At 35.9% G+C, this 26956-nt stretch overlaps 2 protein-coding genes across 3 annotated transcripts in view; both read left to right on the top strand.

The window, feature by feature from the left end:
* Positions 1–2730: 2730 nt before the first annotated feature.
* Positions 2731–3831, top strand: LOC127843837 (pituitary homeobox 3-like). The gene has a single exon (XM_052373708.1). The coding sequence runs from the start codon at positions 2900–2902 to the stop codon at positions 3815–3817; it is 918 nt and encodes a 305-aa protein (XP_052229668.1). The 5' UTR covers positions 2731–2899; the 3' UTR covers positions 3818–3831.
* Positions 3832–6962: 3131 nt separating this feature from the next.
* The window catches only part of LOC127843817 (phosphatidylinositol-glycan-specific phospholipase D-like), a 58444-nt gene continuing 38450 nt past the window's right edge, over positions 6963–26956 (top strand). Inside the window, exons 1-10 of one of the 2 annotated variants that reach the window (XM_052373650.1) lie at positions 6963–7111; positions 14197–14255; positions 14462–14540; positions 15502–15710; positions 16069–16117; positions 16770–16830; positions 22624–22737; positions 24028–24055; positions 24600–24739; positions 25152–25341. In XM_052373650.1, coding sequence (XP_052229610.1) covers positions 6991–7111; positions 14197–14255; positions 14462–14540; positions 15502–15710; positions 16069–16117; positions 16770–16830; positions 22624–22737; positions 24028–24055; positions 24600–24739; positions 25152–25341 — 1050 coding nt within the window. In that variant the 5' untranslated portion in view covers positions 6963–6990. Of the gene's footprint in view, positions 7112–14196; positions 14256–14461; positions 14541–15501; positions 15711–16068; positions 16118–16769; positions 16831–17223; positions 17335–22623; positions 22738–24027; positions 24056–24599; positions 24740–25151; positions 25342–26956 lie in introns of both variants that reach the window. The other variant, XM_052373651.1, reaches the window with a different exon arrangement.

Genomic DNA, 26956 nt, shown 5'->3' with positions numbered 1-26956 from the left:
TGTATTGATATTGTTGCTTTTCGCAGATGATATGGCCATTATCGGTAAATCGCCTGGGGAAGTACAGAAAAACTTAGATCTTTTATCAAATTACTGTAAATGCTGGGGATTAAAGGTTAACACTAATAAAACTAAAATTATGGTGTTTCGCAAGCGGGGTAATTTATTACCATCTGAAACATGGACGTTTGAAGGTCAGAAAATAGAAGTAGTAAATGATTTTAATTATTTGGGAACTGTTTTTAATTATACTGGAAATTTTCAGCTAAATCAAGAACATTTATGTGGAAAAGCACTTAAAGCTATGAATATATTATTTAACAAATGTAAAGAATTTGACTTAGAACCTAAAACACAATGTCAGCTATTTGATGCTTTTGTTGGATCCATACTGAATTACGCTTGTGAGATATGGGGTAAAATAAAGACAATTGAATTGGAAAGGGTACACTTAAAGTTCTGCAAACGAGTTTTAAATGTTAAGCAAAATGTATGTAATGCTGTAGTGTACGGCGAATTAGGAAGATACCCACTATTTATTCATAGATATGTTAGGATGGTTAAGTACTGGTTTAAACTTATTGAAACCGATAACATAATTTTAAAATCAATTTATAGCCAAACTCTAAATGATTGCCAAAATGGTCGTTCTAATTGGGTATCTAATATAAAAAAAATTGTTAGACATCTACGGTTTGTCATACGTGTTTAATAATCCAAGCTCTGTTGATGTTAAAATATTTATACCACATTTTAAAAATGTTGTTATTGATACCTATAAACAAGAGTGGTTTAGCTCTGTTGAAAATAGCTCTGTCTTAGATATGTACCGTGTATTTAAGCCTATGTTTGTTTACGAAAATTATTTAGATTTACTACCTAAAGCACTAAGACACTACGTCACAAAGCTTCGAACTTCGAGTCTGCCACTTAGAATTCAAACTGGAAGATATGCTGGTCAAAATATACCTCGAAACGAACGTTATTGCCTTAGTTGTAACGAATTAGATGTCGAAGATGAGTTTCATTTTGTTTGTAAATGCCCTTTGTACATTGATATTAGAAGAAATTACCTTAAGAAATGTTACTATGTTAGGCCTTCTGTTTATAAATTCCACCAATTGTTGAATACAACGAATAAATTTGAACTAATTAAATTAGCAAAATTTGTTAAAGATGCTATGATTTTAAGAAATAATATTTCTAATGTTGTTACCTAACTTCAACAGTTATCCCTCATATTTAAAAGAATATTTTACCTTGAATTTTCGTAACCGTATACGATGCTGCTTATGTTTATATTTTTACTATGTTTATTTCTGTGACATATTTGATTGTGAAATTTATATTTTTTAGACGATGTACACTGTGCAAGTCTGAATAAATATGTCTTGTCTTGTTTCTGGGTATGTTTTGACCAGCATTGGTTTGAGAATACGTGTGTTTGACTGTATGTGCGTAATGCCTACTCACTCATTCTCTTATATATTGGTGCACTATGGTATTATATGTTTAATGTTTATGCCACATGGTTTTTTTTCTGTTTCATTAACCTCTAGACTCTAAAAGATTTGCTTTCCTTTACAATACCAATTTAATTCCATGCCTATAAATAATAGTTCAAATATATGTGTATATAAGTCTACTCTTTACTGTGTTGATCGGTTAAAAAGAAGAAGTGTAAGATATGTATATTTATACATATAACTCTTATAATATGTGTTAGTAAATGTAAACCTGTATCTTATTTAAGCTTTTATTTGTTCAGCTCTTCATGTGCATTGAATTCGGAGGAAATACAGTTGTATGTTAAACTTAAGTAAGTTTCAATTTGACTAGGCTAAAGGATTCAATGAAATGACTGCAAAATTAATATTTATATGCGGAAATCCGTGTCAAAGAAAGAAAAACAGTTACATATTCGCTAAAATTGTTTATATATATATATATCTCTATTAGCCTTGTTTTATTTAAACAAAAACGCTGTATTTATTTTTTGCCGAAGCTTTCGACCTCACGGTCTTCATCAGCGGCAATTTTTTATTTTCAGATGGTATATATATATATATATATATATATATATATATATATATATATATATACAAAATCAGTTTGTAATTGATTCCCATTTTGAATGCCTTTTTTTCATTGTTCCTACGTCGTTTTTGTTACGTATTTCAAAGTGTTCAATGATTTAATCACTCGCGTATGTCAACAATTAAATAAGACATATTGACTGACAGCACGCGGTGAGCTGATTTCACACTTTATATGGCAAATGAGTGACGAGTGTTATAAGTTTGCTGCAAGTAAAACAAGTTCACTCAAAAAGTATGATTTTGTCTAGGGTCCAAGCTCGTATATAATGGCCATAATTCTCCAAGCTAATCATAATCGTGTGATTACTGAACAATAACAGCTATCAAGAGCTCATTAGTGAGAGAAGCCTGCGCATTAACAAAAACAATTATGGAACTGGTATGTTTGATTAGTTAATAGAAAGACACTTATTGAGATCATAACGGATTATCGACTATAACGATGGAGGCAGAAAATATATATTTCTTTATTATAATATACATACTAGTTGTTTCCATTTAGATTTTCGAAATATCATGCGAGGTTTTGTTCAATATTGCGAAAACAACATTATTATAAACCATATTGAAAACATAATATTTTGCGAGTTTCTTACATTTAAGTTGACTTTCTGTCTTCTGTTTTCCAGTGGACTCAACAGACGTCAAATACCGGTCTGTTATCCCGCCAATGGATTTCATCAGTCCCGCCTGTGTCACGAAACATCCATGTACCTGTTTGTGATAAGCAATCAGCAAACCTCCGAAGCGTTCATTGTCCTTCTACAACCGAACACGGTATTTCTCATAACATCACGCGCATGCTCAGCGAACATCAGCAGCCAATCAAAGACGTCAGCGAGACTGTCAGAGAGAAGTCAAATGCTGCGCGGTACTTCCCATATAACGCGGCATACACAGTGCCGTCTAAAAAAGCAACGCACCAGATAAGCCGGTCCACAATTGCTGTTGAATCGGAAATAGACCAAGCCACAGACCTTGAAGAGCGCGGAGAAACTCCGAATACGACCGACTGCTCCATGTCATCGTTGGAGTCCTTGTCACCAATTTCGTTTTCTTCCGCTTCCGACATTGCATCTCAAACCGGAAGTAGTTCCGATGCTAGCCTAACAGATGCCGAAGCTATTACCAATCCGGAAAGTACACCCGATCAGAAGAAGAAGAAAATGACAAGAACTAATTACACTAAAAAGCAATTGAAGATGTTGATGAAAATCTTTCACGAGAATCCGTATCCTGATTCGAAGGTGATGGAAAACATTGCAAAGGACTTCGGCGTCAAGGAAACCAACATCAAGATCTGGTTCCAGAACAAGCGAGCCCGATGGCGCAGACGAGTGGAGAATATGAACAATTCAATGCAGTCCTACACGCCGTCGGCCACTATGATGTCACCATATGCGTCATACGGATCCCTTTATAACCAACTGATGTCACAGCAGGTACCTGGATATCAAAACTACCAATGGATGCAGAATGGAGCGTTAAGTCCCAACAATAACAACCAACTTTCGGCAGTCGCGACAAGAGTGTCATTGTCGACATCAAGTTTTAGCCCTTTTTCATTAGCTCAATCTTATCCACAGATGGTCAACACAACCAGCTATCAACCGGCGATCTCATCCTATCCACAGAAAAGCATGACGTCACCACAGCTGAACGCATGTAACCAGAACAATTTGATGTACAGTCCAACTATGTTGCATAGTGTTTATTAATTGCTTTAGTATGTGCTATTTTTGTCCAACTTATGTTTGTACAGTGCTGCAATAAAATGTTATTTGTAATTCAATGACTATCTTATATTTGATATGTTGACTTCATGTGAACGTAGCCATCATCCAAAGCATGCATTACATGACATGCTTTCGTAATTGATGTGTGTTCTTTTCACCCAGGGCTCTATCCGTCAATGACGTCCGACAGTATGGGTCGTTTTGAAGCATCATTAAGACTCTTCGAATACCACTTGACTTTTCTAAGCCTCGCCTGATATATGGAGACTGACAGGTGACTGCCCTATCGTTTTGTAATATGATGAGTCTTGTTCTGTGAAAATGGGGTTTAAAGCATGTGCGTAAAGTGTCGTCCAAGATTAGCACGTGCAGTCCGCACAAGATAATCAGGGACGACACTTTCCGCTTTTATGATATTTTCTGTTTAAAGAAAGTCTCTTCTTAGCAAAAATATAGTCTAGGCGAAAAGTGTCGTCCCTGAATAATCTGGGTTGACACTTTACGCACATGCATTAAACCCCTTTTCATAGAGCACGGCTCATATCATGTGAGGCTGAGATTTATAGAACGACGAGGATTCATGTTCGCCGATCCTGATTTATTACAGAACAATAGGGCCGTAACCTGTTTTCAGTTGTCTGTTTATCAGACATCTACGTCCCTATTATAAAAACACAACAAAATATATTCTCTACGACGCTGTATCTTTTTTGCAAAAATTAATATGATGTTTGACATGTTAAAAAGGATGCCATTAGCACATTCAGTTTAATATTTGCAAAATTTCTTGTTTTTGTTTTTTTGCTGTTTGTGTTGCTTTTTATACAATTTTTTCCTTTTTAATTGTATCATTTACTTTTTCATTTTTAAAACTCGCGGTTGCAATATCAATTCGATTTAAATGCTTTAAGATATAAGTGTATGGGGTGATTAGCGTGGAGATATTACTTTGTCGCCTGGAAGCCGTTCTATCGTGAAGTCAGGTACGAACCAGTCGGTTCTCACCTAACCTCAACTGTCACTACTGGTTCGGGGCATTTTATCCAACCACACACTGGTACCCGCTTCTGTTGGCGGGTTACACGAAGGGATGGGTCTGGCTCGCTTCATACGACCAGTTGCAAATATTTTAAGAGGAGATGGGCTTAAGAGGAGACGGGCGCCGCCAAGATTGCCTCAAGCCCATTGAAAGGAAATGACGAGAACAAACAACAGACTACCACGCCGGATCAGTCGGGCCCGGAATAACAACGACCGCGCACTCCATCGCCAGTGTCTAAGGTGGATGCGACATGTTAGCTATTGGAGCTAATCCATCGATCAAGTTTACGATAGGAACATGGAACGTAAATACACTCAATGCGATGTCCATCAACCGATGCACGAGCTGAAGCGCTACCGCTAGGACATGGTCGGATTAGGTTGCTAAGCTTCGGAGAAACATCAAGAAACGAAGGGAACAAGACCTGGTTTAGCGTTGATGATTCTTTACATCACCAAGGGGTTCCTTTCATCGTTAGGAGAGAAGTAGTCAACAGCGTCATCAGTAACACACCAGTCTCAAGCAGACTAATTTCAATCCGTATCTCAGCGAGACCTCACAACATCACTATCATCTCGGTCTACGCACAAACAGTTGACTTCGAAGACGAGGAGATTGAACAGCTCATAAAAAAATAGTTTGCATCATAAGCAAGGTCCCTAAGAAAGACATCTGCACTGCCCAAGGCGACTGGCGCCAAGGTTGGTCCTGGCGTATACCAAGACTGGTCAGGGACATTAGTTAGATTTTACTTAAAAGAGACCAACGACAGGATGTAGAGACTTCTTGAGTTCGCCATAAGCCATCAACTTTTCCAGAACAGCGACATGGCATGCGCAAGTACACAACCAGATCGATTTCATACTGGCGCCGCAACGGTTCAAGTCCAGCATCAATAAGGTGAACACAAGAACGTTTCCTGGCGTAGAGATCTGCAGTGATCATCAAGCTGAATTTAAAGTCCAAGCACATCACCAAGAATCCTCGCGTTAGATTCGACTCTGAGAAATTGAAAGATCTAGTGATGGAAGAGGAACTTCAATCAAAGATTGATGGCACACCTGCAGCCTTCATAACAAACAAAAACACGGATGTCTTACTGACATCGGCCGAAGAAGTTGTTGCGGCAGTGAGAAGGAAGAACAAGCCATAGGTGAACACCGAAATCATGGACCTTTGTGAAACAAGAAGAGGGATCATGTATGAGAAGAAGAAAAGCCTGGAATATATGACAAATTACCAGAAAACGAACAGTGAGATGAGGAATAAGAAGAAAAGGCCAAGAAGGAGTGGTTTTAAGAGCCATTTATCAACATCGACAAAGAGATGACCACTGGCATACCCATAACGAAGACTAGTCAGCCCGAATCAATGGTTATATCAGACGCTGACGAAAATCTCCTTACCGAAAGTGCCATTCTCCTAAACAGGTTAATTGAATACTACAGTGACCTCTACAAATGTCCGCTTCAACCAGACTTTAGTCTTCTTCAGAATGATCCCAGTCCAGGAACGCACGACGAAGGTCCGTACATACTTTGGCCTCGCGCGGACATATTTAAAATCTTAATACGCGCTTTCTTCTTACAGACATGACGCGAACTGATATTATACCTTGCAGGTTGGCATGAAAGTGAAAGTGAAAGTAAAGCCTCAAACCGTATCGTTAGAGATAAAATTTTGTTTCATGCTGAATACGCAGTTAACATCGTTGCTAAACGAACTGTATCCGTTTTCATACCCTATACTTCTCAAAAATAGAAAGATAGATTTAATAACACGTAAATGTGAAAACTGGTTCCAGATTGCATGTTTGATCGCTTACAAAGGTCAGCTAAGGTGAAAAGCTGGGTTAGACAGCTTTGCCGAATATGTTGATATTGCCAAACATTCAAAATACGCGTGCATCGTCGTACAAAACGAAAGCGTTTATGTCTTCGGATTCACATTCTTGCGTTTCTGACGCTGCTTGATTATGAGTACAGAAAATTGAATCGGGAACGAGTATGCTTAAACAGGTACGGGGTACTAGTGTACGAGTTAACTACGGTACGATTTGAGCAGTTACCATTACGGTCACGTGACTCAAAAGCCTAAGTCACATGATACTAAGATGGCGAAGCAGGCAGAGCTGTTTATCGTGGAAGTTATTAAAATAATTTTTGTGTTAATACTTTTGACCTCTCTTGTAAACAGATGCGATGCTTGTGGAATAACGACACATATCGAAATAAGTATGTTGATTGCTCGATCCTACCATTACCATTAGCAGTTTCACGCCAAACAATAATTGCTTTCGGAAACCGAAAGTTAATTCAGCACTTTCTTTGTAGTGTGGTTGTGGTTGTACATTAAGCTACATAAGGGAAACATTGTCTAAAGAGCTGCACAGCTGAATAAGATTGTTTTTCATTCATTACTGTGTGCCAAAAGCTTATTTAGGGTGTAGTTTTGGGCAATGACCTATGGAAAATAGTAGAGTCATGATGATTGCCTAATGGTCTAATTGCATAATTGTCTTATTTAAATCAACACATAGCATGTTCATCCGTTGTATCGACCCTCTTATTACTAATGACGGGTTTAGCCGGTTTAAAATTAATAACTAATACATTGAATTTGTATTTGTTTTGTTGATTATCATGTAAGCTGTCAATTCGAGGTGAAAGACCGAACAAAAATATTAACGGTATCGGTTTAAATTAACCGGACTTACCTCCCTCTGCTGCTCCATGTCATTCGAGCGCTGTCTCATTGTATCGCCACTCATGATTGGTTGCTATTTATTATTGGAAAGGGCAAGAGTTCATGCTACAATTCAGTTCGCAAAGTGAAGTACAACTTCTGAACGTAACAGGGGCAACGAAAAAGTTAAAAGAAATAATTGGTTTAGGATATCAAGTAGTTTTTTTATATATATAATCCATTTGTAACAGAAAGCTAATTCAAACATAAAATACGCAATTCAATACACAATTGTAACCAATAACAAATGAACAATTAAACCAACAATTAACTATTTAAGTCAATGTTTTCCAACGGTAAAGGTTAATTTCACAAATCGTCTTGACATTTTGGACAAAAGAATTGACTATTCCGCCTCACAACCGGAACTGAAGTGCAGAATGCAAGATGCACCCAACCATCGCACTTGTCGCACTGGGCCCAATTTACAATCTTCAGACAAGGTTGATTGCGTAGTGTAGGCGGTGTGATCTGGTTGCACATACAGCGCGGAATGTCATCGTCCAATTCTTCATCTGAGTCAGTCAGATCATGAAATTCATTTCAAATGGGATTTATCCCACTTGTTGATGGCCCCTGAATTTCACGAGTTTGTATGGCATTCAAGGTGTCTTGGCTTTCATTATTTTTTTTCAATTTGTTGTCCCGATGTTTTTGATATTGTTTAAGTTCGAATGAAACACGTCATTTGTTATTTCTTTTCCACCAGATGACGGCTTCTTCACCGTCCCATCCTTTTGTTCAACTTTCTTCATGGGACATGAACATTTACACATCGGACATGCTTTGTTGATAGAAAAAAGGTCCTGCGATGTTTTGATGTGTTGTTCCATGAACAGCTTCACTGCTTCTTCTCCACCTTTTAAAGCCTTCACTTTTCCGATTGGGTCCTTTTCGCGAAAGCTTTCACAAGGGAATAGTTTTTGTTTTGGCACAACATCATTTGCATAGGGGAAAATGCCAGTCTTTCGGAAAGCCGACTGTATGTTTGCGGTTATCATTGACTTTAGGTAGGCTTTACTAGCTAGTGCGCAAAGTTCATACCTAGTAATTTGCTGCCCCATGTTTTTTGTCAAAAACGATGCGCATTCCGCATTGTAGTACGTTTTGAAGGGTCCAAAAACGCCTACATCCAACGGCTGGAGAAGATGGGAGGTATGAGCAGGTAGCACAAACAGAACTACATTATGGCTCTTGGCCCATTCAATGGTGTCTATCGAAACATGTGAAGCATGTCCGTCGTAAATCAACAATACATGTTGATTGGGATTGGCGTTCATGTTGCCGACGTGTGGAATCACGTGGTTTTGGAGAAATTCCTTAAATATTGTTCCATTTATCCAGCGGGATTCAGACATTGTGCAGTATGCTCCCACTGATGCGCCGCTCATTAATGCAGGATCGAATCGCTTCCCCTTGAATATGAAGAACGGCGGGAGTGCATTTCCAATGGCATTTGCGCATCCAATTATGGTTGTTGTGGTGGAACGTTGTGAAGTTATGGTCTGTGCTTTGACACCAACGGGAGCAATAATGTTTGGAGGTCTGTGTTCTGGGGTTATGCCGGTTTCGTCCATATCAGTGCCTTCCCCAGACCATTTAAGCGCCCCTTGCCGGGGCGCTTGAATTTCGAAATCAGAATCCCCGGGGCGCTTGAAATTTTCCGATCAGTGTATTCTTCAGTAAAAGAAAGTGGAGATTGTCCAAAAAAATCAAGGTTTCCCTATCAGTGTATCAATATTCCCTGTTTTAAAAGAGCACTCGGTACCTACTTTCACAAGTAATCGCCATAAACACCACATGGGGTAATGGATAATCCACTGATAAGAGAATAGCATGACGCGCGTATCGATTATTCTAACATTACACGGTCATTTAAATGCTGACAAGGATGTATCTGGTAACTTTCCAGTCGTCAAACTGTGAAGTTCATCGTCCAATCGGTTACGCGAATGCTTATGGGGGCGGGGTTAACTATCGACCATTATTTTTGATTGACGTCGGGCATGAAATAAGAGTTTATCGCAGCTTGATTAGCAAATAGTTGTACCATTTGAGTAATATAAAACCGGTAATTAGTACAGTGCACAACATTAAAGACGGTTTCGGGCATCATCATCACACCTTTTTATTGTAAACAAGTGTTACCTATGACTCATAATTAATACGAGAAATTAATTGCAAGTGGTAAACAATTAATTATTATAGCGGTTACAATTATGTGATAACAATTTATTTAATTCCAGAACATGTATATTTCAACATGTCCATTTATAGAACTGATTCACCTCGTTTTTTTGACATTTATTCGACACGTAATGCGCTTTAACAAATTTTCGTTGAATTAATTACGCACACTTGTAAATGTTTCGTCCGATAATCGATAGTTAGAAGACTGATGATGGCAACCGGCCGTGATCCTCGTGGACAACGTGAATTTCATGCATAATTCCGTCAAAACATTTATTCGACTCGTAAAGTGTGTAAACAAATTATCGTTGAATTTATAACGCAACGGTTAATATTTGTTGAAATCTCAAATGGGAATAATTAAATTTGTAATCCGAAACCCATTACCGTATGTCGATGTTAACGCGTTTTTAATCCGAAAAACACTTCCGAATGTAAATGTTACCGCAACGTTAAATATTTTTGCTTCAAATAAGCAGTGCAAATTTATTTTGTGTCGAATCTTTTTCTCAATTAAAAAGAGCGCGAAAATTATGCAGCATGTACAACGTCGCGTTTATTGCATACAAATGACGTGTATTGAGCGTTTTAACAAGCACACAACAGGTCAGGGGATTGACGCATATTCAGAGGCAATATTTCATCAAATCTATAAATAGTCACTTAAAAAATGGCAAGGTTTGTGTTAAAGAAATAACTGAAAGCTTTTATCGTAAATATTTACCAGAAAGAGATTGATAAAAACGGAATAAACGGTATTATCGGGTAATAAATAGAAACTTGAAAAATAGTAAGTATACAGTAATAGAGTCGGGTTGAAACGGATGTATTGGGGAATCGTTCGAGTCGGGATTTTACTATTTGTGCGGAAAAGTTTTAAAACAAACAATAAAAAATTTTTTTTTAAATGACTGGGGGATTTTTTTGAAGAGTCATAGTGCACCAAATGACGTCTTTTGACGCTGTTTTTCTTTGAGTTATAACGCACCACAGAACGTGCATTGACACGTTAAATTAAAAAAAAATCAACGTCGGGAGGGGGCACCCCTCCCGAACCCACCCCCGGGGCGCCTGAACAAATTCCTGGGGAAGGCACTGCATATTAAAGATTAAGTGTGGTTTGTCTAGGAGATTGTACGTTGTCAATGTGTTGAGTAGATTTTTAAAGTAGATGTCAACAGCTTGCGGCGTTGCTGACTTGGCCCGTGTACTCTCCAGCCTCTTAGCTGAAAGCGAAGCGATTTGGTGTTCCCATCTGTGAAGAAATCCGTACAGCCAATTGTTGCTCATTGGTTTGTTGATCTTTTTTCTTCTAAACGAGAAGACCAGGTCGCCTGCCAGTGTTTTTAGCCTCTCATTGGTGAGTCCGTACCCAAGCTGCGCTAGTGTTTCCACGTAATCAACAAGTACCCGCTCCTCATCGAGACTCAAAATAGGGGCCCAGCCAACTACCGCTTTATCGTGATTCACATGGCCAGACACCCTATCTCTAAGCGTTGTACGGGCAACACCAAACATTCTGGCTGCAGTTTTAACTTTAACGCCTTTCTCGTTGACTGCTTTATACGCGAGGTTCAATGACTCGATATCATATTGACACCTCTTTATTTTATTTATTAAAAACCTATTGGGCTTTTCCTGAAAGGAAAATTTTATCTTTAAAATGTGTATTTTGTATTCACTCACTCACTCGCCTAGTCACTCACTCACTCGCTCAGTCACTCACTCACTCGCCCACTCACTCACTCGCCCAGTCACTCACTCACTCGCCACGTCACTCACTCACTCGCCCAGTCACTCACTCACTCGCCCAGTCACTCACTCACTCGCCCAGACACTCACTCAATCGCACAGTTACTTCCTAACTCACAAAAGTCACTAACCCTACTCATGCATACACTTTTCTCAAAAACAATTTAGATATTTTTGGATATATGGTCACGTCATAATAAATGAGATTAAAATGACACAGACAATTTGCGCGTTAATTTTTGGACGTGAATGTGGTGTATTTGAAGCGGTAGATTACAGCTACTGAACTATCGTATACATAAAGCATCTGCATGAGGTGAACAGGCAATGTCAAGGTAAATATTGGGAATTAAAACATTTTATAGTGATAATTGCGAAATATTTTTTGAAACTCCAGTGTTTTTAATACGATTAAATGTGTTATACCTGTTTTTTACGCATGATTTCAATGTTGAAAGGCAAAATACGTCTGCTTGCAATAAACGAACCGTATTCGGACAACTTCGGATAAGCGCGAGCCTTGATTCTTATCGATTTTCGTTACGTGACGATACGATGAGGAGGGGCGATACGATGAGAGAAAGTGATATATGCATTTCATTTTCAGAAGAATCTTGATAGACTCTCAATTTAAATCTTTATTGGCAAACTACAGCAACTCAAACAGTGAGATAGATGAGCCACACTCTGAGAAAACTGGGCTTAATGCATGTGCGAAAGTGTCGTCCCAGATTAGCCTGTGCAGTCTGCACAGGCTAATCAGGTACGACACGATCCGCTTTTATGGTATTTTAAGTTTCAAGGAAGTTCCTCCTTACCAAAAATCAAGTTAAGCGGAAAGTGTCGTCCCAGATTAGCCTGTGCGAATATGGGATGACACTTTACGCACATGCATTATGCCCAGTTTTCTCAGAACATGGCTCATACCATTTCAATTTGTCAGATTTAAAATTTCAGTTTATTTATAAACATCGTCTGATTTGTAAATGCATTTAATTGTAGGTTTTGACAAGAAAAAGAATAATGGCCAATACTTTAGCAAACAAATTTCATATTATTTTACAAATTGAAGTGTTTTTCACAATCAACAACAACATGTACATACTTAAGTATCAATGTTGAAGAAGGAACTGATCAGAAATCTTGCTATATAATAATATCAGCAGAATCCACTTATCCGTACACCGGAAATATGGCGATCTCAACATACAATCTGAATAGTGGATTGGTTTGAAACGTGGGGATTTAATGATAATGTCAGTGTAATTATGATTTACAAGCTGTCAAGTGTGCACTTAATCAGTCAACTACACTGACTCTAAGTCAAGGTCACTTCAAGGTCAAAAGATTTGGTGGGGGGGGGGCATACTGCTATCTCTTGAACTGAATTGGTAAAATTGTCATTTAATGTCTTAACTGTAAAGAAAACCCTGACAAATTCACACTCATTGCCCTGTCCTGGTCAATCTGATTGACATTTTTGCCTCATAATTAGTTATGTTTTGATTAAGCAAAATAAGATTTATATATTTATCTTTTAGAGCAATAGAATTATACTTGCCAAAAAATTGTTTTGAATTTAAAATGGATTCAAACACAATTGAAAGGGATAGATAAAAACATCATACAAGCGGAAAATGTTGTTCCTGATTAGCCTGTGCAGACTGCACAGGCTTATCTGGGACGACACTTTACGCACATGCATTAACCCCCCGATTTACAGATCACGGCAAAATATATACAATTGATGCTGCTATTTATGCTCCTGCTGACATTTAAATGTGATAATGACCTTCTGAGTTTCAAATTGCTTAATTTGATTGTGCAAAAGATATGAAGATAAAATTAAGTATGCTACAAATTGACAATGACTAACTTAGGCCTAAATGTTAGCTATCATGCCTAATCAGTTTATTTGGGTCATTATGTTATCAAATAATATCAACGGAGAAATATCTTTAACAATTTGCAAACAAACTTCACATCTCCGTGTCTATACTATATATAAGATTATAATGTTCTACAAAGATAACTTATTTACTTGGCCATGACCAGATTAATAATTAACCCTTTGCATGCTGGGAAATTTGTTGTCTGCTAAAATGTTGTCTGCTGAATTTCTAAAATTAGCCTTTTCTTTGATTTTTTTTCAAAGAATACTGCCAGAATAGCAAACAATTTGGATCCTTATGAGATGCCGCGTTCTGTGGCGTCTTATCAGGATCCAAACTGTTTGCAAAGTCCTTCAAAATTCCGTTTCAGCACTGAAAGATCTAATAATTCTGAAAATTATACGTATGAATATTTGTTATATGTTAGTTTAAATAAGGTTCAGAAAAACAGAAAATGGTTTATATGTACTTATCAGTAATGTATCAATCAAAATATTCAAATTTTGAATACTTGTTTTTTATGCTCATTTTTTCAGAAAATATAAATCTGATTTTAATGATGTTTTAATTAAATGCATATTTATGCCATGACATGCTTTATCTTTAATTGTTCTTCCAATTTTTAAACTTATGCCATTAAGAGATGAATATCATTTACCACAATCATGTACATACATTGTCATGTTTTCGAGGAAACAAAAAGAAAGAAAATCTTTTTCAATCCCACTTTCCATTTTCAGGCCATAGAGCTCAGCAGTACTTTGAGGATGACAGTGGAAGTCAGATTGACTATGGGAAGGTTGGATGTTTTACTATAAATTTTTTTGTTAATTTGCTATACTTGATTGGTTGAGTAATTATATATAGATACCAACGATAATTCCAGAATAAGAGATTTATTTTTATTTTGGCAAATGTTATTGCTAACTTTTGATGGATAGGCGGCTCAAAGCTTACATCACATGGTTGTTTTCAGTATTGCTGAAATATGAATGTTCATTGCAGTTAATTCATGACAATCTCGATGCTTTGATGGCAGGCAGCCCCTATCCAGATTCCTACTATGATTCATTATGTGCTAACGGTAAGTGTTAATTTGATATCATACATGTATGTTTCTTGTTCTGTGAAAATTGGGCAAAATGCATGTGCGTAAAGTGTCATCCCAGATTAGCCTGTGCAGTCCACACAGGCTAATCAGGGACGACACTTTCCACTTTAATGGTATTTTTCGTTTCAAGGAAGTCCCTCCTTACCGAAAATCAAGTTTAGGCAGAAAGTGTCGTCCCTGATAAGCCTGTGCGGACTGCACAGGCTAATCTGGGATGACATTTTACACACATGCATTATGCCCAGTTTTCTCAAACATGACTCATATACATCTTACTAGCGGTGAGTAGTTGTAATATCTTGGACATCTATTATGTTCTAACAAGGGGTGTTATTGTGATTTGTGTACTATATGTGCTAATTGTGATTATTACTATTGTATTATCTGCTTATGGTAAATGATTATGCCATTTATTGTATTTGCTAATTGGTAGTTTCCTTAATATAGCTTATATATTGGGTTCTATGATTGTAATTGTTGTATTTTCTGCTCCCACATTGTTATGCATTATTTGATTTCCCCTTTGACAAAGGACAAACATTAACTTTTTCCTTGCAAGATTTGACAAAACATAATACTAGTGTTCAATTAAAGTGGAAATAACATTTTCATTTTGGAGCACCCACATATAATATAGATGCAGATTATTTTATATGTCATTGTAATTCAGTGAAATATAATTCCAATTTGAAATGTTTATGGAGATTTAACATGAAAAGGTATTTGATAGAACATTATTTCGTGTTTAATCATCATGCTATGTAATGTAAGAATAACCATTTCATACATTGAAAGCCAGAGGGGATTTCCAATTTTCATTACATACATCAGGAGCTACTAAAAAAACTGTTTTATCTGATATTTGAACTCGCTCTCAATATAATTCAAATGAGCCAAACTTCCTGCATTTTTGTGATTCTTCTAAATTGTACAGGCGACTACCATGATGTGTCTGAGGACACCCACTGGGCACCGTTCCTGAACGCGACCGTCAACTACATCAACAGCCGATACCCGAAGCCCTGGGACGATGCCACAAAGAAGCTTGTCGTGTTTGTATTCGGCATCGTCTCTCATCAGGTGGCCGACATCCTGTGGCACAGTCTCGGCATCGACCAGGGCTTCATACGGGCCATGGCTAATGTAAGGCTGCTTATCAAATTGTTCAGTTTTAACGTAAGCATTCTTTAGTCTGAAATGTTATCAGACAAAAAAAGTCTAACGGCATGGCCTGAAATTTCAAATAAGGCTGTTTTATTTTTGTTGTCATTGCAGCTTTTACTACATGTACATTGATATATGTCTGTTTAATCTTTGCATTCAACCATGCTTTGAGAAACTGCTTACGTTGTTTAATATCAACATGTGCTTAGTTGCATTGTTTGCATTTTAAGTACTTCATTTATACAGAAACACACCATAGATATCACAATTATTCTTTTTATGTGAAAACTTTTTACATAAAAAACAAAGGTGAACAGATCATCCTTTTTGTTTGTAGATGAACTTTTTTGGAATATTCCAGGATGCTCACAGTGTTGCGGACTTTGGTATGTGTCCAGTTTGGCTAAAATATTTCAGCTATTGAACAATCAATAAAACATAGCTTTTAAATAATAGCTTATCTTCTTGTTATGTCACCTATAACACCTGCCAATTGTAGGTGTATTATTTTTGCACTGTCTGTCCTTGAGTCTGTAAGCACTTTTTTGTTTCTCTGTATGTTCCGTTATATCTGACAGTCATCAGACTTTCTTCAAAAGTTATCTTTTCGAATAAAATGTTTGGCCAATATAAATAACATTCCAAATTATACTAGGTACTTTGCAGTTATGAGCCTTTAGAAACTATTTTCCCAAAAATATGGCTTTTTGATGATCTTTAACTCAACCAGGTTTTGTCTGTTTATCACTAAACTGTTTTTATATAATTGCTATTAATCACAAAATGAAGGGCAAGTACATAAACCATACACATCCCATCTGGCACATAAGAGTGAAAGCTTAAATGTTGCATTTATCATGCATCTCATTATCTTTAAAGTCAAGGCCTCACTTAGAGGTCAACTACCTCAATTTTCTACCTGCATATACAGTCAGTAAAAACAGAACTTATATATGAATTATGTAAATACCAGCCAAATTATTAAAGGTAGCCAATAAAGAACACACTGCAAATTGAGCCCAGTATTTATTATTGCAGGAGGTGATGTTTTTACCACGTATGAAATGGACACATCCTATATCCCATTGGAAGAAGGCTGGTAAGTAGCCTTGAGCATTCTAGTAGACTGTAGCCCATTGATTTTTTTATTGAAAATAAATGGAAATATGCATGTTATTCTGATCTGGTACATCTTATTTATACCCGATACCAAGATTCAAAGAGGGTGAAAATTAAATATTTTGGCTGAAAAGGAGGATGAACATTAAATATTTGTCTGAAGAGGGGGGTGAAAATTGAGAAAATTAAATATAATTTGGCTGAAAAGAAGCTTTTTGAAATTTTAAAGTGTCCGAAAATATTACTGTATTTGATAATTCATGAATTAAAAAAGATTATTCTGCTAAAACTTACTGACGGCTGTTCTTTTTCACCGAATTATAATTTGATACCATGTATTTATGTATATATTTATGTTGAACATTGCCTGTAGGTATATCCCAGCCAGTGATCTTTACAACATTTATGAAAGTTATTATGGGAATAAACGCAAGGTGCCTTACTATATCATAGTTGGATGTTCCACTATATTGTTTTTGGAAAGGTAACAAAATTCAGGTAGACTGTTGCTTGTGTTCTAGCATTGTTACTAACATGGCATGGAACAATTTGTACTGACTAATAACAGGGCCTGCTCTGCCATTCACTAAATTAGTAAATGGCTACAAAAAAAAAATTTGGCTCAAGAAATTTCCATTTGGCTATAACTTTTTCTTCATAAAACCCCATGACTGATAAAATGTAAAGAAATTTATGTGTTCAACCATAAATTTGGCTATGGAAAATTTTGAGCCAGAGGGGGCCCTGCTAATAAATGGCAATGTGCAGATTATCATTTCATTCCTCCCTCTGTTTGTCTGTCTGTTAACAAGAATAATAATAAATAGAAAAGTGAATGAAATGTGATCGTAAAACTTGGTTTATAGTTTATACATAAGAAGTGATGTAAGGAATATTCATGACCTTATATTTCTTAAGGTAAATGATCCAGTGACAGTTACTAAAAATACATTACGACTTAATACTGCTATGACTCACATTTTTTGTAAAATATGTCCATGAAAAAAAACAATTTTGAAGAGCAATGTTAAGCTTATGAGGAACATTTGTTTAATAGAGATCAAATGTGCGTCTGCTGAATGTTAATACAAGCATCAAACAATAATATAACCATAATGATGCAGTCACAAATGGACATAGGATTTGATGATCCAGTGTGACACATCGTCGCTGTCGTTCTCAAACCTCGTAGCTCCAAAATTTTCAAAATATTTTTTTTGTCTTTTCCGAATATATTAAGTCTGGCGCGTGTTTTGTGCTATATCTCGTAGCTCTACGCCAATCAGAGCCCTTGAAAAAGCCACATGACGAAATGTTGTAGAATGATTGTTGGCTTTTTTTCCCGGCGAAAAGTCGTAGCGACGCCATTTCACCTATAGGTACGATTTTCGTTTGGACAAATTTGACAAAAACGTTTTTATAAAAAAAAAATATTTGCAATTACGAGGTTTCCTTTCAGGACAAATTGTCGTACCTCATAAAAATGACAAAACTGTGGTGACAAAATATCGTAGCTACCATGTCTGACTGTCAGTATGACTTATCAGTATGACTTACGCGTCTACGGCTTATACTGTATTTTGCAGCTTCATTTGTTTGGTATTTTTACAGAATTTCAATTTCTAAAACATCGTTATAAAAAAATAAGACGTTTTTTTCTCTCTCCTGAAAAGTTGGCATTTTGTAGCTACGAGGTTTGAGAACGACAGCGAGGACATGTACACAGAAAGGGCAGTATGAATGCAATGAACTTTCTTTCTGTGAAATGGAATTTCATTGTCAGGTTAATAGTGTTTTGCTTTCATTACTGTCTTACCCTTGTTTAAGTATGTGTAATTGCCCAATTTGTTCAATAATTTAAGTGTTGGAATTACATTTTATAAAATCAGCATAAAAGCATTTGTTTTACTAGCAGCTTTTAAACATAGTTCAGGCTTCAGACACAAATAGTTTCTTCTATCTTTGTCTCATTTTATCTTAATCGCTTGTGTGTATGTTCAAGGTGGTCACCTGCTCTATACATCTACTGCATGCTGGTGCTTGTTTAACCTATTTTGTGGATTTATAATACACTTGCCCCATGACTGTGAATATCCTTGTCGTAGTTTCAACATTCAAATTTGACCAATGAAAATGCTTATTACATTTCAGGAATGATATTTATTGGTAACAAGTTAAAGATTAAACCCAGATTGAGCTTTAAGATGTCACAGTCACGGGTCCTTGTACTTATTTTCCCCTTTATTACTTAGATGCGTATTTTGCAAGTTTGCAGTCCCTTAGAAAGTTAAATTTAATTAAAGACCTTTCTTTTTAGATTCAAGTTTTAAAGACTTCATTTCCAATCCTTAGATACTGATGAGTAGCAAACAGCATAAAAACTGAACAGACTGAGAGTTTCTCGCAGGTTGTTCTGGTTTAATGCTGTTTGCACATAGCCATTTTCACTTTGCCTATGAGTGGGAAAGGGTTAAGCCGGTTTCTGGTGTATCGATGTTCGTAAAGTATAATTATCACAGATTTATAGCCTGTGCATTTTGTACATGAAAATAGGAATTGTATTCCGTCATTAGCTTATGATTAGAGGCATATGTGGGAGGGTACTTTAACCCTTTCAGTGCGGGAACCGAATTTTAAAGGCCTTTGCAAACAGTTTGGATCCAGATGAGACGCCACAGAACGTGGTGTCTCATCAGGATCCAAACTGTTTGCTATTCTGATAGTATTCTTTGAAAAAAAATCGAAGAAAATGCTAATTTTAGAAATTCAGCAGACGACATTTTAGCAGACAAAAAATTTCCCAGCATTCAAAGGGTTAAGCACATGCATTAAGCCTGGGCCTTCCAGAGGGCAGCTCATTTACTTACATATCAAAACACCTTGAAAATAGTCAAACTTTTAAGTTTGTGTGTTCGGACACTCAGGTCATTTCTAATTACTTTTCCCAATATGATGCCTGATTTTCCAATATTTTAATAAATAGTTTCTTGAATCAGAAATATGGTAATGAAACTATGCAATTAAGCATGTATCTGTACTCAAGAGTGTCATTAGAGCTGTATACTATGCATGTCATCTGTGTATTGGGTATCAATTAGATCTGATTACAACCAACAATTTTGTTCCAGAAATAGCAAGTTTTTAGCATATGTATCAACCATTTAGCATACAACATGGTTCAGTTTAGCTATATTTTAGAAAATGCAATAGTTGGCAAAATAACATACAATATTTGTCGATGACAATCTTTGACTAAGTCAATCAACACTAATGAATATGTGCAAAAATGTGAATTAATACAAACAAATCATTGAAACATGCAATTTATTATGTTTTCACTTTTCTGACAAGTTTGTTTGGAAGACTCTTAGAAAATATCAGGAATTCTTATTCATTGCAAACAGGGATCCTAACACATAGCAAATATTAGGGATCCTAATTCATAGCAAATATTGGGGATTCTATCACATAGCAAATATCAGGGATCCTATTACATAGCAAATATCAGGGATCATAATGCATAGCAAATATCAGGGATCATTTTGCATAGCAAATATCAGGGATCCTATCATGTAGCAAATATCAGGGATCCTATCACATAACAAATATCAGGGATCCTTATGCATAGCAACTATCAGTAATCATATCGTATAGCAAATATCAGGGATCCTATTACATAGCAAATATTAGAGATCCTATCACATAGCAAATGTCAGGGATCTTATCACATGGCAAATATCAGGGATCTTATCATATAGCAAATATCAGGGATCCTATCTGAAAGCAAATATCAGGGATCCTTACACATAGCAAATACAAAGGGATCCAAATTTATAGCAAATATCAGGGATCCTATCATATAGGGAATATCAATGATCCCATCCCATCGCAAATATCAGTGATCCTATGATGTAACAAATATCAGGTATCCTGTCATATAGCAAAATTCAGGGATCCTAACACAGCAAATAGCAGGGATCCTAGCATATAGCAGATACCATGGATCCTATTACATAGCAAATATTAGGGATCCTAACACATAGCAAATATCAGGGATCCTAACACATTGTAAATATCAGGGATACAATCACATAGCAAATATCAGGGATCCTTATTCAAAGCAAATATCAGAGAATGTTTTTCATAGCAAAAAATCAGGGATCCTAATTCAAAGCAAATATAAGGGATCCTTATTCATAGCAAATATTGGGGATCCTAATTATTAGCAAATATCAGGGATCCTAATTTATAGACAATATAAGGGATCATATTTTATAGCAAATGTTATTGATCCTATTTTATAGCAAATGTTAGTGATCCTTTTAGTATAATTTTTATCAAATTGAGAGAAAATTTATTGCATAGCCCTTTTGTTTAAATCTAAGTGCATAGCACTTATGAGGGATACTATTGAATTGCAATGTGTGGTTTCCTAATATTTAGCAAATTGAAGGGATCTACATGCATAGAGAATGTCAGAGATCCTTATGTATAGCCAATATAAGGGATCCTAATTCATGACAAATATTAGTAATGCTTATGCATAGCATATATGACGGATCCGATTTCATAGCAAATCTTAGGAATTGAAATATATAGCAAATTTAAACGATCATTATACATAGCAAGTATACAGTATCCTAAGGCATAACAAATATCAGTGATCCCAACACATGGCAAATTAAAGTGGACTTATTGCATAAGCAATTTTTGGTACCAATTGGATTACAAATGTTAAGGATCCTATTTTATAGCAAATATAAGGTATCCTTTTGCATAACCAATTTGTTTTGCTTATTATAATATCCAAATACTTTGGATCCTAAGCATAGCATATTTTGGGGATAATAATTCATTACAAAATTAGCGATCCTATTTCATAGCAAACCATACAGCTCTAAATGCATAGCAAATGTTGGAGGTCTTTATAAGTATTATCTTTGTAAGAGATCCTTATGCAGAGGCCATGCTATAGATTCTAATTCATAATCTGTTTTGTAGATTCTAATGCATGAAAGGACCAACTAATTGTTTTTAATGAAAATTCAATACTGCTCCAGCAGCTGGAGTTTCACTTCTTTATATGATAGATGTTTGGGTGTTTAATGGATTGCCTATGTACTAGATTTTAATCAATAGTAAATGTTGGGATCCTTATCCATAATTTATGTAAAATATTCTAAATCATAATAAATATTGGGGGTCCTTATTCATAGCATCTGTTGTGGATCCAAAATGCATTGCCAATATGAAAGAGCCTAATGCATACCTGATGTTTGGGGTCTTTATGAAGAGCAAATATATCCAAATCCAGAACAAATATTAGTTATCCAAATGCAGAGCAAATATTAATGATTCAAATGCAGAGCAAATATTAGTGATACTAAAGCAGAGCAATTATTAGTGATCCTAATGCAGAGCAAATATAAGTAATCCTAACGCAGAGCAAATATATGTGATCCCTAATGCCGAGCAAACGTTGGGGTCCTAATGCTAAACAAATGTAACGAATTTATTATACAAATAAAGATAATACCAGGGATCCTTATGTATACCTAATGTGAGGGATCATAATGCATAGCAAGTTTTAGAGATCCTAATGCTTAGCATATAATATTGATCCTAATGTTGGGAATCCTGATTCATAGATATGTTTGTGATCAAATGCATAGTAAATATTCAGGATATTCAACTGCATGGCTTATGTTTAAGATCCGAATGCAAAACAAATTGTATGTACTAATTAATGTTGACTATTATTTGTAACTGCCAGGTATGTTCCTGTGGATGACCTGTTCCAAATTTACATCAACTATTACAATGGAAACTATACTAAAATGCCAAGGGCCATAATCCAGGAATGTGCCCTTGTCTTGTTTGTTGGAAGGTAGTTTCCCTTGTGTGTGGAGAAACCCCCATATTCCAAAACCATTATTTCCAAAGCTTTTTAGATACCTTCTTGCTTTACCCAGAGTTACATTCCTTGCATTGGAATATGTTGCCATATTTCTACATATAAAAGCATGACAATTCATCATTTGTCATTGGCCAATATTTAATGTCTTGTATTTATACATAAAAATCTGTTAAAAAAACTAGTTGAAGCAAAGATGTGTAAAACATGTATTTGTTACACCATTCATATTAACCTAGTGTTTTTTTAATTTGTAGTCTATTTGACTTTGTGATTTTTATTGTTACCATATTTTTTTATTATTATTGATAACTATTGATTGAAATGTATTCTGCTATAACTTGAAACATTCCAAGACCTCAAAATATTTTAATAAATGTGATACATGGGACCCTTTTGGGGTCCATGACAACAGGACAATGAATGCGATGTATATTGCTCTCTGAATATGAGCTGACTGTTTTATGCACAGCTAGCCTGCCTTATATACCAATAACTCCATATGGTTGTTGCACGATTAGGTAACTAAAACAGCACAAAAATGTTGATAAATTAATATTTTGAAATGTATTACAAGGTGTTATGTATACAAGCAAACAGGGAAAAACCGGCACATCAGTATTCACATGATGATAATTATTCCAGAGCCAATTGATTACAAGCAAGTTACCAATAAATGACTGGATGAATTTTACGTGTAGACATGTTTCTTTTCAATATTTACCATATACTAGTATGTTTGACCTTACTTTGTCACTTCACCAATCTTACCTTGCTCACCATCTTGAATTATTTAGCAAAGGAATAGTTATCAAAACTGGTTTTGACTTTCTTAATAGAAGTCTAAACAGCATTCATGTAATCTTTTCTTCTTTTCTAGCTTATCAAACTTATTATGGAACTATTTGTTAACAACTTCAAGTTTTTGAATTTCTGAATATTTATTTATAAAATTGTGCTTTTTTTTTAAGATCATTTTTAACATTCAAAAACATTATTCAAGTTAGTCATTATCTCATGTTTAAATTTGTATATATATAAATATAAATATATATATATATATATATATATATATATATATATATATATATATATATATATATATATATATATATATATATATATATATATATGAAAACTGTCTATGAAAACTATATAAAGCCGAAGACATTTATAATTATCTATTCAATTAATCTATTGGTGTAAGAAAATTAAGTGTCAAACTTATTTTTACCTAAAAACAATGTTGTTTTATTTATGCAGATTGGCTGAAAACCTTGCGGCAAAGGAGGTATTTCTTTTATAATACTATTATGTCATACTTTATTATTATTATTTATTTTTTTGTTGTTCTATAATGTCAGTCAATTTTCTATTAGTTTGTAAATGAACTTTTCTAAGAAATGGCAAGATTATTCACTTGCCTCAATGTATTTTTAACATCATAGCTAGTTTAAACATTTTTTGTAAAGCTGGTCTTCATGAATTTCTTAAAGGATGTCGTTCTTAATTAAAATCTTTATTCCCCACATTTATATGCATCACTTGACCAAGTTTGGAAGCTCCCGTTTTAATTTCTATGCCCCTGCAGTTGCACTGTTTGTCTGTCGGCCATCTGGCATTCCATTTTTCAGACTTTTGCCTAAACGCTTTAAGATATTGACCTGATACTTGATATAAAAGGGATTTAATGCATTTACGTAAAGTGTTGTCCCAGATTAGCCTGTGTGGACTGCACTGGCTGATCTTGGACAACACTTTTAGCACGTGCATCAGGCCCCCTTTTCACAGAGCATGACACAAATATTTATTTCACGGGTTTCTCTATTTTCCAGCTGTACGCAGACTATGCAGATCAGAGTCCCTTCCTGCTGGATCAGCTGGAGAAGTATTTCATTGGCGGTCTGGACGATATGGCAGGATGGACCAACAGAATCTGGCAACAGACTATCACCATGTTTGAGAAGGGAACACAGTGTGTATCTTTTAATGTTGTGTAGCTGTTGCAGTGATATGTAATGCACACCTTTCTTTGTTAGTGGAAAATGAACAATAATATTTTAAGTATTGGAGGAATTCAGTTGAAAGGTCCTATAATAGTAGAGAACATTAAGAAGAACTGCATGGTTGTCCAAGAATCTTGACTGTTTCTTCAATACATACTTATTGTTGCTATGTACTTTATTTTCTTGTGTAGTGTTTAGCTTGATTGAGGTTTGGGTATATCAAGTGATACTTTATGTAATAAAACTGCTTTTCTTACCAAAACATATCCCGTTAAAATGCCCTTAAATACCAATTTTAAAAACAGCTTTGTATCATAGTTATTTGTAGTTTAAGACTTTCTTGTTTTCCTATTAGCTGTTTCAAGTTTTTTACTTCTCCAGGTCATGTTACATCCCCCAGAGCACACTGTTCTTGCAATGCAATGCAAGCCTCCCTCAGGTCAAAGGTTACAGAAACCCAGGCAAGAATGGTTACTACCGACAGCCACCAAGGAATGGCGTTACCATGGACGACATCATAGTAACCAGGGAGCTCCGTGGTGTCAGAGTGAAACCATCTATTTCCTATATGGTAAAATACATTTTTTTTATAGTTTAAGTTCAAATCTGTCTGCCAGATCTTGTTGCAGATTGTTAATAAAGCGCTGGTCATCCCCCCCCCCCCCACCTGCACCACCTCTCCTAGGATGTTGTCAATTCAACTTCTTCACAAAGGATGTGATGGTTGTTGTTGTTGTATGCTGGAGGACTTCTGGTTCTCCTGTGATTCTACAGTTTTAAATTTCTGAGCAGTATTCTCTACATCTTTTTAGGATGTCTTGTTCTTCAGTCAGACATTTTCCATCTTTGTCATGGATTTTGGTTGTTGGCTCTTACATTGTGCTTGTCCATTCTGTCACCAACTCGTATGCTTTCTTGCTCTTGTTGTTGTTCAGGTTTTCAACAATAACATTGCACTGTTTTTCAATGTACTTTTCTTTTGCCATTTACATGTTTTCTTGATTTCTTGGTTTACTGCTCTGTAATGCTTGGCACCTTCTGCGCCGCTTTTCTTCTTCTTTATGTCTCTCGTCACACAGTTCAAGTACATTGCTGTAACCCAGGGCTTCTTAACAAAGCTATGCTTTCCAATGAAATTACCTGCTGTTTTAGTTACTGCCATGTTGAAGGTGTCAATCAATGTGTGTATGACTGTGTTGGCAGCGTCTAGGATGGTGAGAGCTGCAAATTTTCCTCCTGGAAGGCTTCTGCTCCTTCCGGATCCATCAGCCTTTCTAGGTTGAATTTGATTATTGTGAGGCCAAGTTTCTTGACCTTTATCAGGTGTAGCTGCCAATGTCGGTACCAGGAAAGCACTTAGTCTTGGCGATGTTCACACTAGAGCAGAAGCGCCTATTCACCATGATGTAGTCTGCTTATGATGATTATGATGTTCTCTATTTTATTCATGATGGTTTGTAAGGGCCAAACCTATTTGCTTGCATGAGGTTGTTGACAAATTCCAGGAGCTTCAAGCCCCTATCATTGTTCTTGATGTTGCATTCTCAGTGACCCAGGATGGTCCAACAGTACTTTTTCATCAAATATGTTTGTTCTTCCACTTTTCTCGCTTCTTTCTTTTGCCAATATTCCTTTCACTCATTCCATATTGGTATGCCCCCGGATCGATAGATTGGGGGTATATTGTTTTTGTCCTATCTGTCTGTCATTCTGTCCAAAACTTTCACCTTGGTTAAAGTTGGATAACTTGTGCAATATTGAACATACCAACTTGATATTTACCATGCATGTGTATCTCATGGAGCTGCTCATTTTGAGTGGTGAAAAGTCAAGGTCATCCTTCAAGGTCAAAGGTCAAATATCATTGTATTTTTCTTTCCTAAATCTTTAACCTTCGTTAAAAAAATAAAAATCATTTTTCCATTCAATCTCTCACTTACTTGTCCTGGAGCTGCACATTTTGAGTGGTGAAAGGTCAAGGTCAACCTTCAAGGTCAAAGGTCAAAATATAAAAAACATAAAATTTCATAACTTTTTTAATATTAAACACAGCAACTTCAGATTTGGCATGCATCTCCTGGAGCTGCACATTTTGAGTGGTGAAAGGTCAAGGTCATCCTTCAAGGTCAAAGGTCAAAATTTAAAAAAAAAATCATTTCTCCATTCAATCTCTTACTTTCTTCTTG

The sequence above is a fragment of the Dreissena polymorpha genome, chromosome 9, assembly GCF_020536995.1.
Source record: "Dreissena polymorpha isolate Duluth1 chromosome 9, UMN_Dpol_1.0, whole genome shotgun sequence".
In the NCBI taxonomy this organism is placed as follows: Eukaryota; Metazoa; Mollusca; class Bivalvia; order Myida; family Dreissenidae; genus Dreissena; species Dreissena polymorpha.
This window is presented reverse-complemented; position numbering and strand designations above follow the sequence as displayed.

Bases quoted from the DNA above. Each gene is read 5' to 3' on its own strand.
- LOC127843837 (XM_052373708.1), top strand. From the start codon at position 2,900: ATGCTCAGCGAACATCAGCAGCCAATCAAAGACGTCAGCGAGACTGTC.